At 51.1% G+C, this 22,428-nt stretch overlaps 1 protein-coding gene across 5 annotated transcripts in view; it reads left to right on the forward strand.

Annotated features, from left to right (window-relative positions):
• The window catches only part of GLIS1 (GLIS family zinc finger 1), a 213,296-nt gene that overhangs the window by 107,611 nt on the left and 83,257 nt on the right, over positions 1-22,428 (forward strand). For all 5 annotated transcript variants that reach the window (XM_070592357.1, XM_070592366.1, XM_070592380.1 and 2 more), the window contains one exon: positions 21,850-22,027. In XM_070592357.1, the coding sequence (XP_070448458.1) occupies positions 21,850-22,027 (178 nt within the window). The remainder of the gene's footprint in view (positions 1-21,849; positions 22,028-22,428) is intronic.

A 22,428-nucleotide genomic window follows, 5' to 3' on the forward strand; every position in this document is an offset into this window, starting at 1 on the left:
GGCATACAATACCCAGAAGTAGACTGGCTGGATTATATGGTAGTCCTGTTCTTAATTTTTTGAGGAATCGCCGTACTGTTTTCCAACTTGTATTCCTACCAACAGTATACCAGAGTGCCATCTTCTCCATATCCTCTCCAACACTTGTTATTTCTTGTCTTTTTGATAATGGCCATTCTAACGGGTGTGAGACAATATCTCATTATGGTTTTGGTTTGCATTTCCATAATAATTAGTGATGTTGAGCATCTTTTCATGTGCCTGTTGGCCATCTGTGTATCTTCTTTGGAAAAATGTCTGTTCAGATACTCTGCTCATTTTTTAATTGGATTGTTTGTTTTTTTGTTGTTGAGTTGTATGAGTTCTTTATATATCTTGGATATCATAACCTCATCAGATATTTGATTTACAAATATCTTCTTCCATTTAGGAGGTTGTCTTTTCGTTTTGTTGATGGTTTTCTTTGCCATGCAGAAGTTTTTTAGTTTGATGTAGTCCCATTTATTTTTGCTTTTGTTTCCTTTACCTGAGGAGACATATCCAAGAAGATGTGTTAAGACCAGTGCCAGAGAGCATACTGCCTATGTTTTCTTCTAGGAATTTTATGGTTTCAAATCTTACATTCAAGTCTTTAATCCATTTTGAGTAAATTTTTTGGGTATGGTGTAAGACAGTGGTGTAGTTTCACTCTTTTGCATGTGGCTGTCTAGTTTTCCCAACACCATTTATTGAACAGACTTTCCTTTCTGACTGTGTGTTCCATAGATGTGTGGGTTTATTTCTGGGCTCTTGATTCTGTTCCATTGATCTGTGTGTCTGTTTTTCTGCCAGTACCATGCTGTTTTGGTTACTGTAGCTTTGTAGCATAGTTTGAAATCGGAGAGTGTGATACCTGTCTTTGTTCTTTTTTCTCAGAATTGCTTTGGCTATTTGGGACCTTTTGTGGTCCTACACAAATTTTAGGATTTTCTGTTCTATTTCTGTGGAAAATGCCATTGGGATTTTGATAGGGATTGCATTGAATCTGTAGATTGCTTTGGGTAATATGGGCATTTTAACAATGTTAATTCTTCCAATCCACGAGATGGAATATCTTTCTATTTCTTCAATTTCTTTCAATAACATCTTATAATTTTCATTGTAGAAGTCTTTCATCTCTTTGGTTAAATTTTTTTCTAGGGATTTTATTCTTTTTGTTGTGAATGTAAATGGGATTGTGTTCTTGATGTCTCTTTCTGTTAATTTGTTGTTGTGTATATAGAAATGCAACAATTTTTTTTCTTTTTCCTGAGGAAGATTTGCCCTGAGCTAACATCTGTTGCTGATCTTCCTCTTTTTTTCTTTTTATGTGTGCTGCCACCACAGCATAGCCGCTAACAGACAAGTGGTATAGGTCCGCGCCCAAGAACCAAATCCGGGCTGCCAAAGTGGAGCACACCAGACTTAACCACTAGGCCATGGGGGCTGGCCCCAATCATTTTTTGTATATTGATTTTGTACCCTGCAACTTTACTGTATTTGTTTATTTTTTCTAATCATTTTTTGGTGGGATCTTTAAGGTTTTCTGTATGTAAAATCATGTTTCCCCAAATAGTGACAGCTTTCCATCTTCCTTTCCAGTTTGGATGCCTTTTATTTATTTATTTTTCTTGCCCAATTGCTCTGGCTAGGACCCCCAGTACTGTGTTGAATAGGCGTGAGGAGAGTGAGCGTCATTGTCTTGTTCCTGATCTTAGAGGAAATGCTTTGTGTTTTTCACCACTGAGTGTGATGTCAGCCGTGGGTTTGTCATTTATGGCCTTTATTAGGTTGAGACACTTTCCTTCTGTAACACCACGCTGTCTTGACCACTGTGGCCTAAGAGAGTCTGCAGTCCTCCAGCCCTCTTCTTCATTTTCAGTATGGTTTTGGCTATTTTAGGTCCTTAATGTTTTTGTACCTATTTTAGAATCAGCTTGTCAAATTTTTCTAAAAACCCTGCTAGAAGTTTTATTGGGATGGCATTAGATTTATAGATCAGTTTGGATAGAATAGACATCTTAACGATATTGAATCATCCATCCATGAACGTAGTACCTCTCCCCGTTTATTTAGGTCTTCTTTCCTTTTTCTCAGCAGTGTTTAACAGTGTTCATTGTAGAGGTCTTACATAACTTTTGTTAACTTTGTTTCTAAGCATTTTACTCTTTTGGGTATTATTATATGTGATATTGCTCTTTTCCATTTTCCCATTATTTCCTCTAGTATATAGAATTCCAGTTGATTTTTATGTTGATCTCGTGTCCTGCCACATTGCTAAATTAGCTTATTCTTTCTATGGTTTTGTTTTGGGAGATTGCTTAGGGTTGTCCCTGTAAACAATCATGTCGTCTGAGAATAAAGAGTTATGCTGCTTCTTTTCCGATTTTCTTTTCTTGCCTGTCTGCACTAAATAGGACCTCTAATAAAATGTTGGACAGAAGATCTTGGGGGAAGTACTCAGTGTTTCACCACGAAGCAGGATGCTAGCGAAGTTTATCACTGACGTGCTTTATTACGTTGAGGAGTTCTTTTCTGATCACGAATAGGAATTGCTTTTTCTGCGTCTGTTGAGCTGATCATTTGGCTCCTTTCATTCACTCTTTTGTTTTGGTGAATTATGCTGATTGATCTAGAACCTTGCCTTCTGAGCTTGAGCCTCACTTGGTCGTGGTGAATTATCCTTTTCGTAATTGCTGGATTTGATTCGTTAATTTTGTTTAAAGAGTAGATATCAAAGTTGATACATTTTAACTTTAAATGTGAAATTATAAAGAAAGAGTAAAAAAAGTTGGTTGTAAACCATAAAACGTCCTAAAAGATAGGTAAAGCAATAAATAAACCAAGGAGTGGAAGCAGCCTTGTCACCATTGTGTGTTAATTGCTAGAAATAAACAAACTAAAGTTACTAAGTTTCTTGAGAAATTATCAAAAGAATCCTAAGGAAAAAAAAGATGAGTTCGTAAAACAGAAAATGTATAAAATAATGATTAAAAAAATGTGTATTAGTTTCCTAAGGCTGCTGTAACAAGTTACCACAAACGCAGCAGATTAAAAACCGTGGGCGTTGACTCTCTCAAGTGTGTAAGAGTGTGGCGTCAGGTGCTGGCTGTGGACAGTCCTGCTCTGCCTGTTCCAGCTTCTGGTGGCTGTTGCCGCTCCTCGCCTGGAGGCTCCAGTCTCTGCCTCTGTGCCACGTCGTCCCGTCCTCCCTGCATGTCTGTCCTCTGTGTGCCTGTCGTAAGGACACTTCTCATTGGATTTTGAGCCCCCCCGGGATAATCTAGGAAAATCTCCTCATTTCAAGATCCTTAACTTGATTACATCTGCAAAGACCTTTTTCCCAAATAAGGTCACATTCCCAGGTGCCGGAGATTTGATGTGGACGTACCTTTTCAGGGAGCCCCATTCAACCTACTGCACAGTGTGACTTCAAGATTTCCTGTATGAAACATTGACATTTGGTTACTGGTAATGAAATAAACTGAATAGTAAATACTAAGTAAGATGACTAAACCAACCCATGATCCTTGATTTTCAACAGTTTAATTTCTTTTTTCTTTTGAGGAAGATTAGCCCTGAGCTAACATCCGCCACCAATCCTCTTCTTTTTGCTGAGGAAGATTGGCCCTGAGCTAACATCTATGCCCATCTCCCTCTATTTTATATGTGGGACGCCTGTCACAGCATAACTGGATAAGTTGTGCGTAGGTCCACACCAGGGATCCGAACCAGAGAACCCCAGGCTGACAAAGCAGAGCACGCGAACAGCTCCCCCACCGGACCAGTCCCAGTTTAATATTTTTTAAAATGCTGCTCTGAACACAAAATGAAAACTTATTAACTAAAACTAAAACCATCTCCTTCAACACAGATTTTTGTCATCTTTATAAATGGTTAAAATAAACAAGTTTTGGGTAACTGTTGGGGTAATTTGGGAATGTAGCCATTTGGCAAAGTAATTTGTGGCTAATTGGCTTTTGATGAATTGGTCATTTGACACATTGATTTTTGGCCAGCTGGCTCTTGGAGAATTGATGTTCGTCAAGTTGGACGGCCTCCCACACGGGCCTGGGGCATGAAGTCTGGGGCCAGGCTGTGAGGCCCACATGGGCGCCTGGCAGGCTGAGTGCTTGGTCCGGGATCCAAAGATCATCTCAGACCAGGAGGGGAGAATCCCGGGAGACCTGGCCATCCCCCAGCCTTGGCCATCGCTTCATCCTGAGAGCCTAGCCCGGGCGAGGCTGTGAGGTTTGGGGGTACACAGAATAGCAGAACGAGAGTGACCTTTTATTGATGGTGCGCCGGGCCCTGCGCTGAATGCCTGTGGGCTTCATCTCATTTGACCTTCACAACAAGGGTTCATCTGCATTTTACACATAGGGGCATGGAGGCTCCAAGAGGTTAGGTTACCTGGCCAAGACCACCCCAGGTGAGTGGCTGTGCTATTCGCCTCTGGGCCAGGGTGGATCGGATGTAGTCCTTGTCCTTAAGCATCTGCCGTGCAGTCAGCTCATTCATAAAGAATTGCTGAGGGCCTCAGTGCAACCTGACTGTGGAGCCCTTTCCTGTTTCTCCAGAGGAGGAAACTGAGGCTGGACAAGGTGTGAGATTTGTCGAAGGTCACATGGTGGATCAGCGTCAGGGCTAGGATTGGAACTGGGCAGGACCTCGTTCCTCCTGCTCAGCTGCCTCCACCTCCAGCCTGGCTCCTGGATTTCCTCCTTTGTGTTCTTGTCTCTGAAAGTGGGACAGACCCCAGCATCCTCCCCGCCTTCCATCCCCCAGCCCTCCTTGTTTATGTCCACGTTAATGGGCCTTTGCAGCCTGGCCCGGCTGCCAAGTGCGAGCCAGCGAGCCACCTGGAGCTGCGTCTGCCCCAGAATGTTTACGGTGCGCGGAGCCGAAACGAAACAACATCCATCTTACTGACTGGTCCCAAACACTGCACTCATTCATGGCCGGCCCGCTGACGGGGTCCCTGTGCTTGGCAGTGAGCTGCCACAGCTCACCCGGCACAACCTGGCAGCGAGAGGGCAAGAGGAAAGCAGGCGGACTTCAGGGAAATCACGCCCTGAGCCCAGGCGGCCCTCCGGCCCCGTTTCTGTTCACCCTGTTCTCTAACGAGAAGCAGCCGTGAGGAGGGTACACTGAGATGCCAGCGTTGGTGTGAAGGAGAGATGCTGGGGCACTGACTGGCCTCAGAAGCCCTGGCCATGGGTCACTAGCCACAGCCTCAGTGAGGACCAATGAAATCATCTCTGTACACGTGAAGTGCCGTGTCGTGGAGGCTGGCAGCCCAGCATCCTGGGGAATGCCATGCTTTACCAGACTGACCTGGCTTGAATCCTGGCATGGCCCCTATCACCTCGCAGACTCAGTTTCCTCATCTCCTCCACAGGGTTAACAATGCTGAGGGAGAACCTTGGACATAGACTCATAAACCAAGTTGTCCTTATAAATGTCCCCTCTCTTCCAGGAGGCCAAGGAGAGTACTCCCTGCTCCCACTGCTTTTAAGAGACAGCAGCGAGGCACTGCGGAGTGAGTGCCTGGTGGGGACCCTGGAGAACTGGGTCTGGTCCTGCCTTGGCCACTGGCTGCGTGACCTTGGACAAGCCCTTGCTCTCTGTGGGCCTCAGTCTCCCTTTTCTGTGAAGCAGGCGGCTGGGGTTAGCTGACCTTCCAGGGCCGTTTTGGCGCTGACATCTTAGCGTAGACTGGCTGAGGGGTGCTCCTTGGCGGGTGCGGTTCCCCGGGCCTCTGGGCAGCCCCGCAGGTGGGGCGTGGGGCGATCACTGAACCCCGGCTGAGGACTGCAACCTCGAATCCCAGGTCTGCCTCTTTCTAGGTGTGTTACCCAGGAGAAATCGTTTGACCCTCGGGGCCTTGGTTTCCTCCTGTAAAATGGGCTCGTGGATCTGTCTGGCGAGGCTGTTGGGAGCTCAGGTGAAGTGTTAGCACCGTGCTCTGCCCTCCGAGGTCGGGACGCACTTACGTCACACAGGAAGGGATGCAGGGGCGGGATCCCAGCGTGCCAACCTTGTGGGGAGGGGCAGGGAAGGCTTCATGGAGGCAGTGACCGGCTGGAGGAAGGGTGAGGGAAGCCAGGTATGCTCCCTCGTCCTTGAGGGACGAGTCTGTGTCCTGGCACTGATCCATCCAGGGTCCTCTTTTGTTTAAGGGTCCGTGTCGCTCACCAGACTCTGGGCTCCTGAGGGAAGCACTAGCGTCTGGCTCGTCTCTGTGTCCCAGTGCCCAGGCCTGGCACACAGTAGGGGCTCGGGGGGTGGGTGGATTTGGCCCATTGCAGAGAAACCCTCATTCCTGAGGGAAGTGGCAACCAGGCCAGACCAGGCAGGCCTGTCAGGTAGTGAGGAGTCCCAAATATTGGGGGCTGGGACAGAGAGAAGTCCGGGTCCTGTCTAAGACCAGCCCGTCCTCTGGATCATGAGGCTCTCTGACAGGGGATTCCTGATGGTTCTCTGGGGCTAGAAGAGACCACGGCTGGGGCTGGCCCGGTGGTGTAGTGGTTAAGTTCACACATTCTGCTTTGACGGGCATAGGTTTGCCAGTTCGGATCCTGGGTGCAGCCTGTGCACCACTTGTCAAGCCATGCTGTGGCAGGGGTCCCACATATAAAGTAGAGGAAGATGGGCATGGATGTGAGCTCAGGGTCAGTCTTCCTCAGCAAAAAGAGGAGGATTGGTGGCAGATGTTGGCTCAGGGCCAATCTTCAAAAAAAAAAAAAAAGAGAGAGAGAGAGACCATGGCCATTTAGCAGCCCCTCTAGTCCACTTCCTTTCCTTTACAGCAAAGGAAACTGAGGCCGAGGGGATGGGGGCTGCCCAAAACATGTAGAAAGTCTTGAGGGAAGCCTGGACCGCTGGGCTCTGCTTCCCTGCCCAGAGGGCCTTCCTCAGACTCCTGGCCTGAAGTGTGAGAAAGGGGGTCAGGGCTGCATGCGGGGCTACTGGACCAAAACACACAGCACTGATGCGTTTATTTTGGATGAGAACCCGGCTTGCTCCTCTTGGAGGTGAAATGTGACCTGGGGGCAGGCTCTCCTCTGCAGCCTGGACAGCCACCGTGTCCCTGAATGGGCTGCCCCCGTGGGCTGTGTTTTCCTAGAAACCCTCCCCTGTAGCCTCGGCAGTCAGGGCGGGGGCCCCAGAGCAGTGGCAGGCTGGAGGGCCGAGGCCCGGCCCCCGTCAGGAGGGGAATCACTGCCAGACGCGTGTGTGGAAACGTCCGTTCTGTTAGCATCCTCCGTCTCTTAGGAAGTCAGTGGGTTTCAGCCAGTAAAGCTGTACCGCCAGGGTGGGGTCCGCACCTGGCTGCCCCCGGGGTTGCATAGTGGAGAAAAGGCTCTGTTCTCTCCCCCGTCCTAGGCTGTCTTTCCTGGAGCAGGGGTTCGACGGTCGTTCAGACCTCGTTCACTCTGACCTGATGTGTTCTTTTCTGCATTTGTTCTTCAAAACTGGCTTTTGATGCCCTTACACACACAAGTGCCGGGGGCTGTGACAGGACACAGGGCTGGGTGGCACAGAGGCAGTGCTGAGGGCATGCCCGGTGCAGGCATGGCATGAGCCAGGGGGAGAATGGGGCAGGTGGGGAGCCGTGAGTGGCCGGGTACAGCGGCAGGCCCAGGCCTGCATTGGGAAGTGGCAGGAGAGGGCTGGTCAGTGGGACTCATCTGCCCGGCGTAGGCATTCGGAGGATATCTCGTGGGCGGTGGGAGCCATGGAGGGTTAGGAGCAGGGGAGACGGAACGATCGTCCCGGCGGTGGTGGAGTGGATGGGTTGCATCCAGGTGAAAGATGGTGGGCGTTTGAACTGAGGCAAAGCTGGTGAGGATGGGGAGAAGGGATGGCTTGGGAGCTAAGTGTGGAGAATGGGGGCTGAGGGGGAGGAAGGAGCTGAGTCAGGGAACATGGCAGAAATGGAAAGTTTGGGATGGGCAAGAGAGTGGGGAGATGAGCCTGGTCTCAAGGCCTCAAACCCCTCGCTTCTGTTGGTCAGCCAAGCCTGGGAGCCTGCACCTGCCCGAGGCCCTGTCTTGGGCCTGCCCCACCCAGGGCTTTCCAGAGTCAGCCTGGCAAACCCCCACCCTGTGCCCCCAGCATGGAGCCTGGTGCCAACTCTCCGTCCCTGGGGAGCCCCCGTGGGAACTGTGTACCTGCCTTCTTGTGGGTCCTTCTGGGCTCAGGGCTCTCTATGTGTCCGGAATCCAGAAACAGACCCTGGGATTCAAAGCCATGGAGATACAGGCCTGCCCTCATGGTGTCTTGGCGCTGTAGGGTCAGACACGTTGCTGTGTGCTGTGGAGGAGACCTCGCTTTCTTCCCCGGTCGGAGAAACGAGGAGTGGTCTGGGTCAGGGGTGGTCAACAGCCCTTTCTTTTGGTAACAGGGCCCTTTTTGTACCGCCTCCTTTACTCTCCTGAAATGAAACCCATGGATAATATAACCCGCCTGCATCGTAATTCTCAAAAATGCCCTATAATGTTTCATTTGTATTAGCAAGAAGAATGGAAGGGGAGTAGCGTGTGTGTATCACCCATGTAAGCGCTCGCCCGCTGGACCGGAAGACAGATGAAGTCGCTGGTTGCTCGCACCGCACCTGTGTGCAGCATCCCGGACCTGTGGCCACAGACACACAAATGCCACGAGCAGAGTGATGGGGGTGACATGGCTTTCTGAAATGGTGAACAACTCCTGGTCAAGTTCCAAACAAAACACAGTACAGTCTTTCCTCAATTTACATGGTGGTTCCATTCCTGGAAAATTCAGGGAGTGTTAAAACCATGAAAAAAAGCACTTTGTGTCCGTTTGTGAAATGGGGCTGTGTTCTAGGCCTGGACGCCCAGGTTGCTTGTTTACAGATATTCGGAATATCTGGCAGGACGTTCAAAAATCAGTGCAGGGCTGACCCCCACCTTGGCAGTGAGCCAGCCATCCCTGACTCCTCCCTACTAAGTGACAGTGGCTCCCAGTCATTGTGACCACCAGAAATCCCCCCAGTGATTTTCAGTGTGCCCCTTGGGGTACAACCCCGCCCTGAGAACTCCTGCTGCCATGATGTCTGAGGGCCCTTGTGCCGTGATGGGTGAGAGTGCAGACTGCACTGGCTGTAGGTCCTTGGGGAGGGCAGAGGAGGAGAGTGGAAAGTCCCATGGGACAGGGCTGTTCAGGGAGGGCTTCCTGGAGGAGGGGCCCAGGGAGCTGAGTGGTTTCAGATCTGGGACCTGGGGCATGGAGATTTTTCAGAAGTCAAAGCAACTTCTATAACTGCCCCAGTAGGCTTTGCCAGCCTTTCTGGCCATACTATGGAACAAGTGATCTTTTTCACAGTCTAGAAACTCTGAGCCTCTCTGAGGGGTGAGGACCCGAGGAAGTGTTCCCACTGCCCGCTCTGCTGCATCTCCAGAGGCACCCTTGCTGGAGGTCGAGGCATCCTCCGGCAGGATGGTGGTATTTTCTCAGTCAGAACTACCAGCCATCCTTCCGGAGAGACCCGAGGAGGAGGAGGGGGTTTTGGGGTGTTGGCATCGTGAGTGCCCCCGCCCCCCACAGCTGCCTGGAGCTGGGCGTTTCCCACCCATTGCTGTTATGTCTTCCTTCTTTATATATTTTTGAGCAGTTTGGGGAACATTTCATCAGTTAGGGGGGAGAAAACCCAACATGAGCGTAGGAGTTAACTAATTAGCTTGATTTAAGGGGAGGGAGTAAAAAAAAAAGGGGCGAACATGAAATAATAAATATATGGCTGACATAAACATTTATGGTCCTGTATTTACTGAAAAAACACAGATGGAACATGTTTGTCTTCGAGAAGTTTTTATAGATTTCAACAGCCATTTCCTCTGGGTTTCTTGTCATTCCATCACTCCTGGCTGTTTGGGGCTAGGATAAAAACAAAGGGCTCTTGGTAACCATCACTGTTGCTCCCTGATGATCTGGGCCGGGCAGGGGCCCGTGTGGGGCGCGGGGCACCAGCAAAGCGGCAGGCCTTCCCATCAGAGAGTGTGGGGTTTTACAACCGTGGAATCAGAGAGTCTCCTTAGGTCTGATGCATGACATCATGGCATCTTAGAACCAGAGGAATTTAAATGCTTATTAGCTTTATAAAATTGCGTCACCTCAGAATGAGAGAATCACGGAATTTTAGAATCCCAGATGCATGGAAATTTCTAATCTTAAATTTTGGAATCCTGATAGCTCAGTATGATGAGACATAGAATCTGAGAATTTTGAGGGGATGTGGAGTTTATTCACTAGGCCACCCCTCCCCCGCCCCGGGAGATAAATGTACTGAGTACGCTAAATACACACGTGCTTTCATCTGCCAGCCCTGGGCCCTGCTTTGGGCTGCCCCTCCCCACTCAACCTGGAATCTCTGTGTCCGTCTGTCAGTCCCCGGAACACCTCCCCCACCCACTGCACGCTGCGGGGGCTATGAGAGCGAAGCAGGAGGAGGAGAGCACACAGGCTCCCACAGACCCGCCCTGAGGAGGGGAAGCCCTGGGCCGCGGAGGCAGCGGACAGCACACCCCTCCTGTCAGCCACTTCCTCTCGTGTTCTCCGCCTGTCTCCTTCAGCGCTGTCCTCTTCTGTGAGCCACTAAGGGGAGGTCCCCGGGGGTCCCCTGGGCCGGCATCTGGGAGTGCCCACACTGTCCTGCCCTGGGATTGCTGGCGGTGGCTGGGAGGGACGCCCTTCACAGACTAGCACCTATGCAGGAGGATGGCCCCTGCCAAGTTAGGGGCCGTGCGTCAGCCCAACTCCATCTTTGCTCTACTCTCAAGGATGGTTTTTTAATTATTAAAACAATATGAAATATTTTGAAATGTGTAATGCAGAGATTTTTTAAAAATTATTTTAAAATGTATGTACAGTAGAATCCATCGTGTGTGTGTATGTGTGTGAGTGCACGTGTGAACAGTTCTGTGAGTTTTGACAAATGGGTCGTCCTCACATCAGCAACGTGAAGCCCATTCCAGTCAGAAGCCGGGCAGTCCCCTCACCCCAGGAAAGGATGGAGATCTTAGAAAACGCTCCTATAGCAAAGCCTCCTCTCTCGCTGCATCTCCTCTTTTCCTTCTAAAGTCCTTTTTCAACACAAAACTCAGACATCATTCAGCACCGTGGGTCAGGTCCGGTCACTCCTGCTCGCACCCTCCGATGGCTCCCTGCCACATCCGTATAAAACCCAGCTCCTCAGCAGGCCTGCAGACCCTGCCGGGCAGGGCCAGCTTCCTCACCACCTGCCTCGGTCACCCTTGCTCACTAGACTCTAGCCACACCTGGCCTTCTTGTGTTCTTACCCTGGAGAACACTCCTACCTCAGGGCCTTTTTACTTGCTGCTGCCTTTGTGAATGCTTTTCCCCCTGGTGTCCACATGGCTCTCTCTTTCCCTTCACTCCGGCCTTTGTGCAGTTGTCAGCCCCTTGGAGAGACTTCCCTGACTGTCCCCATCTCTCTGCGCTTTCTAGCTTCTTGCCTTTAATTCACGTTTATCCCTGCCTGATATTGTAGTATATATTTATGTGTTTCCCTTTGAAATTGTCTTCTCTCTGATCAGAATACACCGTGAGAGTAGAGATTTTCCTTTCTTCTCTGCATTCCTGGTGCCTTGGACCCAGAACTCTGCATTTCTGGTGCCTGCTTTCTGGTCCTGGCACACAGGAGGCATTCAATATACACGTGTTGAATGAACGAATGAATGAATGATTAACATTTGATGTATTGATTTTCCACTTTTTACTGTTCAGGTTATTTTCTTGTGTATGGAATTTTGAATCCTGCTGTTTTCATTTAATATAATTCTTATAAATATTTACTCTTGTAATTGAAACCTTTAGTGAATCCAGTAAAACCCATGATGAGACGCCTTGTGATGAGGCAAATCCACATAAAGCGTGGCTGGCCATTGGCGGGTGCTCCTGGCCACTGTCCCACCTCCGCATGAGCAGGGCAGTGCGAGCGCGTCTGTTCTCTGGGGGGTGATGGTTTAGGGAGTGACTGCCCCATAACCATTCGGGACTCTCTCAGTTCCCTTGTGGCATGTGCTTTGTAATAAGTGGGCTCTTTCTGACATATTTAATAAAAGAAAATTTTTTCTCGCATATTAACTGGAAAAACCACCAAAGATATCATTATTAACTGCATAGTAACACAACTGTGCACTTTCAAATAATTGAAGTTTTTGGACCATACTTACTGCATTATGGTGGGATTTTAGTGTATTATGTTTAATGGCTGCAGAAAATTTCTGCTGAGTAACTTCACTCTAGTTTACCTAATCATTTTTATATTATTGCATATACAGGCTATGTCCTATTCTTTTCTGTTATGAATGACTCCCCATTGTTAAATAATGAATTTTTGGTTTTTATTGAGAATGCCTCAGTGGTGACAGTGTATGGAAACAGGTGCTTTCCTACACTGCTGATGGTGTAAATTGATATACTCCTTTTGGAGAGCTGTTTAAACAGCAGGTAGCAAAATTCTTAAAATTTTGCATATCCTTTGACTCAGAAATCCCACATCTAGGAGTTTATTCTAAGGTTATAAATGTGGATGGACATGAAGACAGGGCTATAGGGACATTCACTGCATGATTTTAAACTTTTCTAAGCAATCTTAATCTCAACTATGGAGGATAGATTAAATAAAGTATGTATAACCATATAATGGCATATTATACAGTCATTAAAATTATTTTGGGGGAAGGGCTTTTTGCATCTGGCTATAGCAAATAAGCTTGCATCAGACTAACCTTCCCTCTGGATGAAATATAAAAACCAACTGTTTGACAGCATCCAAGAACTACCAAGACAGCCAGGACCTGAGGGACCACATCCTGAAGAGAAGGGAAATGCACTGGGGTGAATCTGACGCTCCGGGCCACTTCTTCCTTTCAGGCATTTGCCAGCTTGCAGGTGGTGTAGGACCGGGAGTCAGAGAGCTGAACAGAGCTTTCTGTAGCCTTACTGTGCTGGAAAGACAAAAATTGGAGTTCAGAACTACGAGACAGGTAGATCTTGAGGGGTCAAGATTCCGTGGAGACAGGAAGTGCCCAAAAGTGAGCCTAACATTCAGTGTTGCTTTTCCTTCCAAGATATTTGTTGATTCGTAAGTGGCACAGGCTAGGTGACTGAGAAGTCAACAGACTGTGGCAGTTAAGAGATTGAGAAACTAGGCAGATCTTTCAGCAGCCTCAAGTTCTGGGAAGACAAATGTTGGAGTTCAGTGTCAAGCAAGGAGGAGGAGCCTGGCGCTCCAGCCTCTCGTCGGGGCCTGAAGGGCAGCGTCCTGGGAGAAAGCACAAGCCATGAGGAGAGCAACCTTTGCAAAGCCTGAAGCCTAGCTTTAAAACAGCCAAATCCCAGCGTGGCCAGAGATACTCTTCCGCTCTTTAACTGCCTTTAAGAAGGAAAGGAAAGTTCTCTCTGGAGGAAGGCAACATCATTTGGAGCCTGTGCAAATTTCATATACAATCTTGGACATTTGGTAAAAAATTACCAGGGATACCAGGAGGCAGGACCAAGAAGGGGACAAATGTGATAAAAACAGATTCACTGGTGTTCACATGTTGGCTTTATCAGACACAGAGTTTAAAATAACTGTGATTACTGTGGTCAATAAAATCGATTACCAAATGGGGGCTTTCAACAGATATCTGAAAACTATAAAAATTAATCAAATGGAAATTTTAAAACTAAAAAATGCAATAAATTTGAGAACTCCAAATATGAATTTAATAGATTAGATGCAGTTAAAGAGAAGATTAATGAATTGGTAAATAGGTTAGTAGACAATATCTAGACTGAAGCATGAAAGTTAAAAAGGATGGAAAATTCACAAAACAGTATAAGAGATGTATAGAGCATGGCGGAAAGTTCTGACATACATTGTTGCCCAAGAAAGATGGAGGAAAGATAATTGACAGAACTGAAGTCTGAAGTGATAATGGCCAGTAATTTTCCCAAACTGAGAGTTTTGCGTGTAGGGGAGCAGAGGCTGCTCTTTCCCCTGTCGTCAAGCAGAAGTTCCAGGCCTCTGTCAGGTTAAACCATTGTGTGTCACGTGCCTCTCTCTGAACCGGTCACTGTGGCACTCCAGCTGTGGGGAGGAGATCATGCTGGTCGGTGCAGGCCTTCCACAGCCCACCCTGGAGAGGAGTTAATAAGAACCACAGTGAGAGCGAACACTTACGTAGTGCCTACTGCATGCCAGGGGTACTGTTCTGGGTACCTTACATGTGATAGTTACATGAACCCATTTCAACTTCATAAACTATGGCACAGAGAAGCTAAGTCAACTGACGTCGACAAGGTCACAGCTAGTAAATGGCAACACTGGGATTCAAACCTAGCCAGTTGGGCCCCAGGATCTGCACTCCTGCTATGCTATGCTGTCTCTCCTGCTCATGCCTCATAGATAGATGTAGGAAATACGGGGCTCTGTGAGGGAGGAAATGAATACCAAGGGCTATGGGCTGGATGTTTGTGTGCCCCCCATCCATATGTTGAAGTCCTAACCTCCAGCGTGGCTGTATTTGGAGATTAAGGTTAAATGAGGTCATAAGACGGGGCCGTAATCCCATAGGATTAGTGTCCTTGTAAGAAGAGACAGCAGAGTACATGCACTCTCTTGCTCTCTCTCGCTCTCTCTCTCCATGCACTGAGGAAAGGCCATACGAGGGACGTAGCAAGAAGGCAGCTGTCCGCAAGCCGGGAAGAGAGCTGTCGCCAGAAACCAAATCATCAGGAACCTTGATCTTAGACTTCTAGCCCTCAGAGCTGCGAAGAAATGAACTTCTGTTGCTTAAACCGCTGAATAGAAGGTGTTTTGTGACAGCAGCCCACGCAGAGCGATCCGCTGGGAAAGTAATCAGCTGCATCAACTTTCAGTCCCTCGATGATGGGGAGCAGTGTCGGCCGGCGCTGCCTTCCAAGTGCGAGAGAGCTGGGCTTGCGTCTTCACTCCACCGTCTACCAGCTGTCTGACCTTGGGGAGGTCACTTACTCTCCCTCTGGAAGGTGGCGTTAGTAATTCTGGCGTGGAAAGAGCCCAGTGCTGGGCCTGGCACATGACGGACACACAGTAAACTTTGTATTCATGACATGTAACAAAATGAAAAGAGCAGAGGACAAGAAGATAAGTACATCATCCCTTTTTTGGTCAGAAATATGTATAGATGTGCGGGGAATACCAGGCAGGTTTACGTGTCCTCACGTCTGCCGCAGCTCTCTGGTTAGTGGTCTTACAGGTGATATCTGTGTTTTAATTGCTGCCTAGGTATATTTTCTAATTTTTTTCTGCAACAGTTTGTGCTAATTTGGTAGCAGTAGGAGAGGCTGAGGGGAGACTTGGCCCGTGTATGTGTTTGTGTACACGCACGCCTGGGGCTCTGTGTGTGCCCAGCCCTGGGCCGCTCACTTACTGGCCCTGGAAGGGGTCAGAGCCGTGGGCTCGCTCTGGGTTCTTTGCGGCGCCGTCCTGAGCTGAGCCTGCTCAGGTTTCACTAGCTCCAATCCCTGTAAATCTACCTTAGCTTTAAAGGGGAATTTATGGAGTTTTTGTGATCTGGAATAAGAGATGATGAGCCGCCATAAGCCGGGCGTGAGGCCTCGAGCATCAGGCTCTGTGGCTCTGGAGGCCCTACCAGGTTACGGGCCCCCTGACAGCCGTGAACGCCCCCAGGTGGCTCCAGGACGAGCGAGGGGGCCTCAGCCAGCCCATCCCGCCGGCTGTGGAGACTGCAGGCTGAGCCCAGCTGTCTGCCTTCCTGCTTCTCCTCTGTCAGAAGCCCCCACGTCCTGCTGTTCACCAGGCCTTTGGGTTTTGTGAGGAGGGAAGAGGGCGTGACCCGGCATGGCAAAGTGAGGCAAAAGGAGCCGTGGAGCATGGATGCAGTGCAGGTTCTGCCTCTGCTGTGTGTCCTTGGAGAGCTGCTCACCCTCCCTGGGCCTGAGAAGTGGAGCCCCATGTCTCGCACTCTCTGGGGTCTCTTGTGCTCCTCCTGCACGGGCCTGGCACTCCCCCTGGTCAGTAGGGAGAGCCAAGGCTCAGGGAGGCCCTTGGCCCTCTCTGCACTGACCGAGCCCACAGAGCTGGGTCCGGCTCATTAGCTGGAGGCCACCCTCTGTGCCCCGGGTGCTCCCGGCCTGGGGACACAGACCGGCCGGGGAGGCTGCAGCTGGGTCTCCCTTGCCTGTCAGGAAAGCGAAACGGAGGGGCCGTCACTGAAGCGCTGGCTCTGTGCCGGGCACCCCGTCTCTGCGTGTTTGATCCCCCCGTCTAATCCTCACAGCCGCCCTCTGAAGCTGGCATTCGTGCCTGCATTTTGCAGATGAAGAAACAGAGGCTCAGAAGGGTGAGGTGACTCATCTGGGGATGAACAGTCGTAAAGTTAATGGTGGCCTCAACCTTGGTGTATGCGTGATGAAGCTCGTTGGGTTTCCCTAAGTCACAGTGTCTGGCAGATAGTAGGCCTGACAGTGGACTCTGGCCAGTCCTTCCAGCCACTCGCCTTGCCAGGGTGTCCAGGCACCTACTGGGGGATCTCACTGTGTGCAGGATGAGGGCACATCCCATGGGGCCCGGCGTCTAGAGAACCTGCGCTGGGTGGCGAGGACACGCCGGCCTCTCGACTGGACCCTCCTTCCTCTTCTGTGTGTGAAGAAGGTGGACAAAGTCGAGACTCGGCGTGCGCTGACACAGCAGCCCTGGGCTGCCCAGCACTCGTCCCAAAGGGTCCACAGACTCGTGGGGGAGGCCCGACTTCAGCTGTGCTTAAAAGCATCCACGTGGCACTACAGCGTTACAGCCCCGACTCTGTGGGATGCTGTGGAGGTTTAGAAGTCAAGCATGCCAGCACTTGGCCTCTGCGGGGGCTGCAGAAGGGGCACCCTGAACAGCAGCACCCCACAGGGACTGCCGTGAGCTGAGGCGGGGGAGAGACCAGGGAACCTTCTGGAAGAAGATGTACTTCTGCTGAGCTCTGAGGGCCCAGAGGGTTTGGAGAGGGGTCAGGCCTCCCTGACTGATGGGCGAGGACGTGTGCAGCATAGCAGCAAAGCATCATGGGAGTGCAAGGTAACGCCCAGGTGGAGGGGTGAGCCTGGGTCGTGGGGGCCCCAGAGCTGGGCTGGAGGCGCTTCAGTTTACTGGACGCCCCCCCAGGGGCCGGCCCTGTGTTCAGTATTTGACGGTGGTTCCCACGTCATCAACTGCCTTCCATAAAATTCTCCCCATTCTAGAGACGCGGGAGAGGATGACTGCCTCAGGTTTGAGTGCCTTCTTCCTGACTGCAGAGCGCTGTCGCTAGCTGCTGCGCTCGCTCGGGGCTGGCAAATTACAGCCCGAGAGCCAGTGAGCTGTTTTTCTAAATAAAGTTTTATTGGAACACAGCCCCACTCAGTTGTTTACACATTGTCTATGGCTGCTTTTTTATAGTATGAGTTGAGTAGTTGTGGCAGAGACCATATGGCTCGCAAAGCCTAAAATATTTACTGTCTTGCCCTTTTCGGAAAAAGTTTGTTGACAAAGATGGCTGAGTCAGGAGACCCAGTGTAAGTCGAGCCCTACACTTGCTGTGTGAGCTTGGGCAAATTGCTCGCCCCCTCTGAGCCTGTCCAGCCAACAGCTGAGGGTTATGGTGAAGCTTGTAAGTGATAGCTGTGAAATGTTTTGTAGACTGTAGGGTGTGGTGCCCTATTGCCAGCCTGGCACCTGGTAGGCACACAAACTCTGCTTCTTGGCGGAAGAGGATCAGTCAGTGTGTGATTGTGTCAGCCTTCCTAGACCCAGCTGCTGGCTGCTCCTGGGACTGCAAGGAGGCGCCATCTGGGCCCGAGATGCTGAATGCATCATTGTCCCTCTCATGCAGACTTGGCAGCTTTCAGTGTAGATTAAAATTCTTGTGGGGAGTCACCTTATATGTGGTACCGCTTTATAGCCAAGTCATTACGGTAATTTGCAAAGCTTTCTGCTGTGTAACTGGAGCCAATTGCTTCAGATTTGCTGGCTCTGACCTCATTCGCGCTGCTGGGCCCTGCATTTGGTGACCCTGGAGCCTTGGGGCTTGTCCTTCTGAGCCTGGCCTCAGTCATCCAGACCTGACCTTCCTGGGGATAGAGTGCTTCGCATACAGGACCCTGCCTCCCTGCCCTGTCCCAAGCTCGAGGATAAATGGAAGAAATAATGTCATTATCACCATCACCTTTTGAGTGTTTACTGTGAGCTAGGCAACATGCCAAATGCAATGTGTTCATAATCTCACTTAAATTGTCGTCACACCTTGTGAGGTAGGTGTTAGCACCATTTTACAGATGAGAAACTGAGGCTTGAAGAGGAAACTCGTCAAATCCTTACCTAGCCCTGGGGGTGCCGGCCAGGCTCTGCTGTGGATTTGCTGTGTGACCAAGGCAGGTCCTTTCCCTCTCTGAGCCTGTTTCTTCAGCCATGAATGAAATACACAGTGAGGGAGTCCCAGCCCTGACATTCTAGGATTTCTCACCATCTTGTAAAAATGAGCACAAAACCTCCTTACCTTCCAAGTCCCCAAAGAAGCTTCATTTATGTGGGGAAAGCCAGGTCCCAGGTCTGCCCTTGGATCCCTGTGGCACAGAGGGAGACATGGCTGCTGGGTGCCTCAGGGTAGTGGGGTCAGCGTTCCCCTCTCATTCCCTTGTCTCCCGGGAGAAGACTCCATCCTAGCTCCCCAGATGGAGAATGAGCAGGGGTGGGTCCTGTGATGCCCTTGGGGACAGAGAGGCAAGATGCCAAGGGGCAGGGGGCAGTGGGAGTTCTCCTGGCTGACTTGGGCCTGTGGCGGGCAGTGGTACCGACATCCTTCCAGTGGTGGCAGCATCTTTGGGACACACGTTACAGCCTCTGGTTTAATTTCCAGCCTCTGGGGAAGTCGGTCACCTGGGACAGGGTCTGGCATGAGTTTTGTGAGATCTAGGTTCAGGCCTCGACTGTGCCGGCAATTTCTGTGTGACCCGGGGTGGCTGTTTGCCAGCTCTGGTGCCTGTGTCCCCCTGCAAGGTGGGGAGGCCGATGCCTTCATCCAGCGTGCTGTGAATGTCACACAAGACAAGGGCTTGAATGGAGCCCGGAGCAATGCCAAACGGTGGCCCAAGGCGCTCCTCCCTCTCTCCCTCCCTCCAGAGACAGCTTGTTTATTTCCTGTCGGAAACCCTCTTACTGTGTCCAGAGGACAAGAAGCCAACAGGTCCCAATTGTTTGTGGAGTAACGACTGTTTCTTCCCTCAGAGGTGCTGGGTTTGCATCTCACCTCAGCCCCTTACGCCCTGAGTGGCCTTGGGTCAACCACTGAAGTTCTCAGAGCCTTCGTGTGCTTGTCTGTAGATGGAGGGTAGGGTTGTCGCCAAGGCTGAAGTGTAGGAGTCATTGTAACGCTTGTGCCTTGACTTCCCCAAGGGCTCCCCACGTGATCTTCTTTGGCGTCAAGGTGGGCTGCTTATTTGGGGTCTGGGAAATCTGGTGTGAGCTGTGGCACCACCTCTTAGGGACCCCTGAGCCTGGTCATGGGCACCGAATCTCTCCAGACCTCAGCGTTTCTCATCTGGGGAGTGACTGCTGTGAGCCCGCCTCACAGGGATGGATGCTTGAAAGGATCAAGGGTGCCCGGCGCAGAGGCAGGGCGGGCCAGCAAGGGCTGGGTAGCGCTGGGCTTCGAGGGCCCACCTCCCATCCCTCTGGCATCCTCCTAAATGACCGAGGTTGAGTGACCAGAGGCCCCCAGCGGGTCTGGCGGGTCCTTGAAGGAAGCTTGGCCTCCCAACCCCAACTCTGGGAGTGGCGGAACAGCGCTGTGCGTTAAGCTCTCTCTGCTCCAAATGCTATTAATGGTCATAAAATTATCCACAGTTTTCTGAGGCCCAGGCCCAGGGTTTGCCTCCGTGGGACAATAAAATCGCCTGCAGGAACGGCTGGAAATGGCAAAGACCGCCAAGCAGAGACAGAGTTAAGCGAGCAGCAGCCTGCTCTCATTAACTCGGGCCATTCGCATTTGTTACCAGGGATTTCTTTTTAATTAAAAAACAACCAAGTTATTAAAATATAAGCTTGTGCGGGGCTGGCCGAGCAGCAGCCGAGGCCAGTGGGAGCTGGTGTTCTCGCAGTGGGATGCCCGCCTGGCTTGGCCCCGGGAAGGTGGCGGGCACGACTGGGCGCGTGTTCACAGCGCCCTCGGGGCAGGCTCCCCGTGCCTGGGAATGTGCCTGGGAACATGCCTGGGAACGGAGAGGCTCCTCGGAGCATCTCACCCGCCTGGGCCTTCAGAGCATTGTATTCTCACCTGCAAACTGTAAAGTGCTAGTCAGGTGAATGCCTGGTGCCTGTCCAGAGCCACGGTCACATGGCGAGGTAGCACAGAGTGTCTGGCCTCGGCCCAGGGGTAATTGGCTGAAGGGGCTGCCCTGGGGTTGGGCTAGAATGAGGGCTGGAGGAGGTGGACCCTCGAGGATGGGGTTGGAGTTTTGACTTCTACGAGGCCGCTTTATGTATTACATAGCGATAAGACATGGGGTTTGGGGCTGACAAACCTGGGCTGGAGATCCAGCCCAGACTCTTACTAACTATGGGATCTCGGGCGAGTAACTTAAGCTCCCTGAACCTCTGCTTTCTCCTCGGTACCACTGGGCTGGTAATACTCCTGTCTCCCCCGAGGGAGTGGGGAGGCTCCGAAGAGACCGTGTTGGGACCACCAGCCTGACCCAGGGCCGCACATACTGCGCAGCAAACTGCTCCTGTTGTTCGTGTTCTGACGCTTAGGGGCTGATGGTATTCTGGTACCAGCTCTTTGCTCATCTTAATGGTTTCTCTTGCTTAGCGTTGAAAGCGCCTGGACGATACTTGGCCCTGTTAATAACATTCTGTTACCTCTCCAGGGCACTTTCTGCTTTTCAAAGTGCTAGCTGACAATAAGAACAATTTCCATCCCTGCTGTACCTACTCGGTGCCAGCATATGCGAGAGGCTCTGCACCTCAGCTCTCAAAACCTCACAGCATCCCTGGAGAGTTGGCGTGGCTGTCTCCACGCCGGGGTAGAGGTGCAGGGGGGCTGAGGGTCGGCCTCGGGGAGGGTTGGCCTCAGGGAGGGACTTCTCCAAGTCCCAGACTTGGTTGGTGGCAGCAGGGGCTCACACTGAGGTCCATCAGGCCCCGGAGCCCATGTCCTTTCCTCCTTGGCACGACCTTGCCAGGGGACAGGGCAGGAGGCCTAAGAAGATGGTTTCCAGGTTAACCCTTCTCACACTGTAGATGAGAAGACTGATGCCCAGAGAGGGGAAGGCGCTTATGACAGGAGCCGTGCCTAACATTTTTGTTACAGGTCTACTGCCCCAGTCAGTTCCTCTTCGCGGAAACCCAGGAGCTGGGCGAGGCAGGGCGTGCGGCAGGGTGGCTAAGAACCACGCGGGACACAGAGGGGGAATAACTGTGGGGATGGTGGATTGTAAGCTCCAGGAGACGGGAGCTGTGCATCTAGCTCCCCAGAGTTTCCTGCACCTAGAAAGGTGTCTGGTACATTCTAAGAGCTCAGTGTTTGTGGTCACTTAAGCACGGGAGCTCAGCGTCCGCATTTGAGAAGTGGGGATTTTATTACTAATCCCGCTGGTGATCACGAGAGTTACACGAGGTCTCCCGGTGCCTTAAGCACAGCAGGGGTATAGTTAGTGTTGGCTCAAGGATGCTCTGTCCCGTGCTGTACCCCAATGATGGACCTCTTCTTGCACCCCTCTGCAGGCCACCCCCGCTCACCCTGTCTCCTCTCCCTGTCTTTCTCTGCCTAGTGAATGGGAGCTACGGCCACTGCACCCCGGGCTCGGAGAAGAGCCTGCTGGACCTGGACCTTGCTGAGGGCCCCATCCCCACCTGCCACCAGGGACTGTTTCTCCCTGCGGGAACCCCACCACCCCGGGGCCACCCCCCAGCCTGCGAGAGGCTGCTGCATTTCCCCCACCCCAGCAGGTATGTGCTCCATCCCCTCCGTCAGCTGACTTCTGTGGACGCTCCCTGGAGGCCAGGGACCAGGGGCCTCCATATCTCAACTGGTCTGCCTGGCTCGTGGGACACATTGGGAAACTGAGGCAGAGGAGGGCCAGGGACCAGCCAGAGCCCGGTAGCACAATGATGGCTGTCTGGTCTAGGCACTGCAGGGCCTAATGAGAGACAGAGATGGTTTTATTGGGTGCGTTTCCTTGGGCAGAGCCTGAGGTGGCCTTTCCCAGAGAATCAGTGATTCAGAAGAGGAAGGTTTGGGGGTGGGATGGGGAAGGAAAACCGAGCTCCAGTCCATACAGTATCGAACCCTGGACTGCTCACGGAGTGGAGAGGGGTTCTTCCCTCTGGGCCATCTCCTTCCCCAGGAA

Source organism: Equus przewalskii, chromosome 2 (assembly GCF_037783145.1).
Source record: "Equus przewalskii isolate Varuska chromosome 2, EquPr2, whole genome shotgun sequence".
Taxonomy (NCBI): Eukaryota; Metazoa; Chordata; class Mammalia; order Perissodactyla; family Equidae; genus Equus; species Equus przewalskii.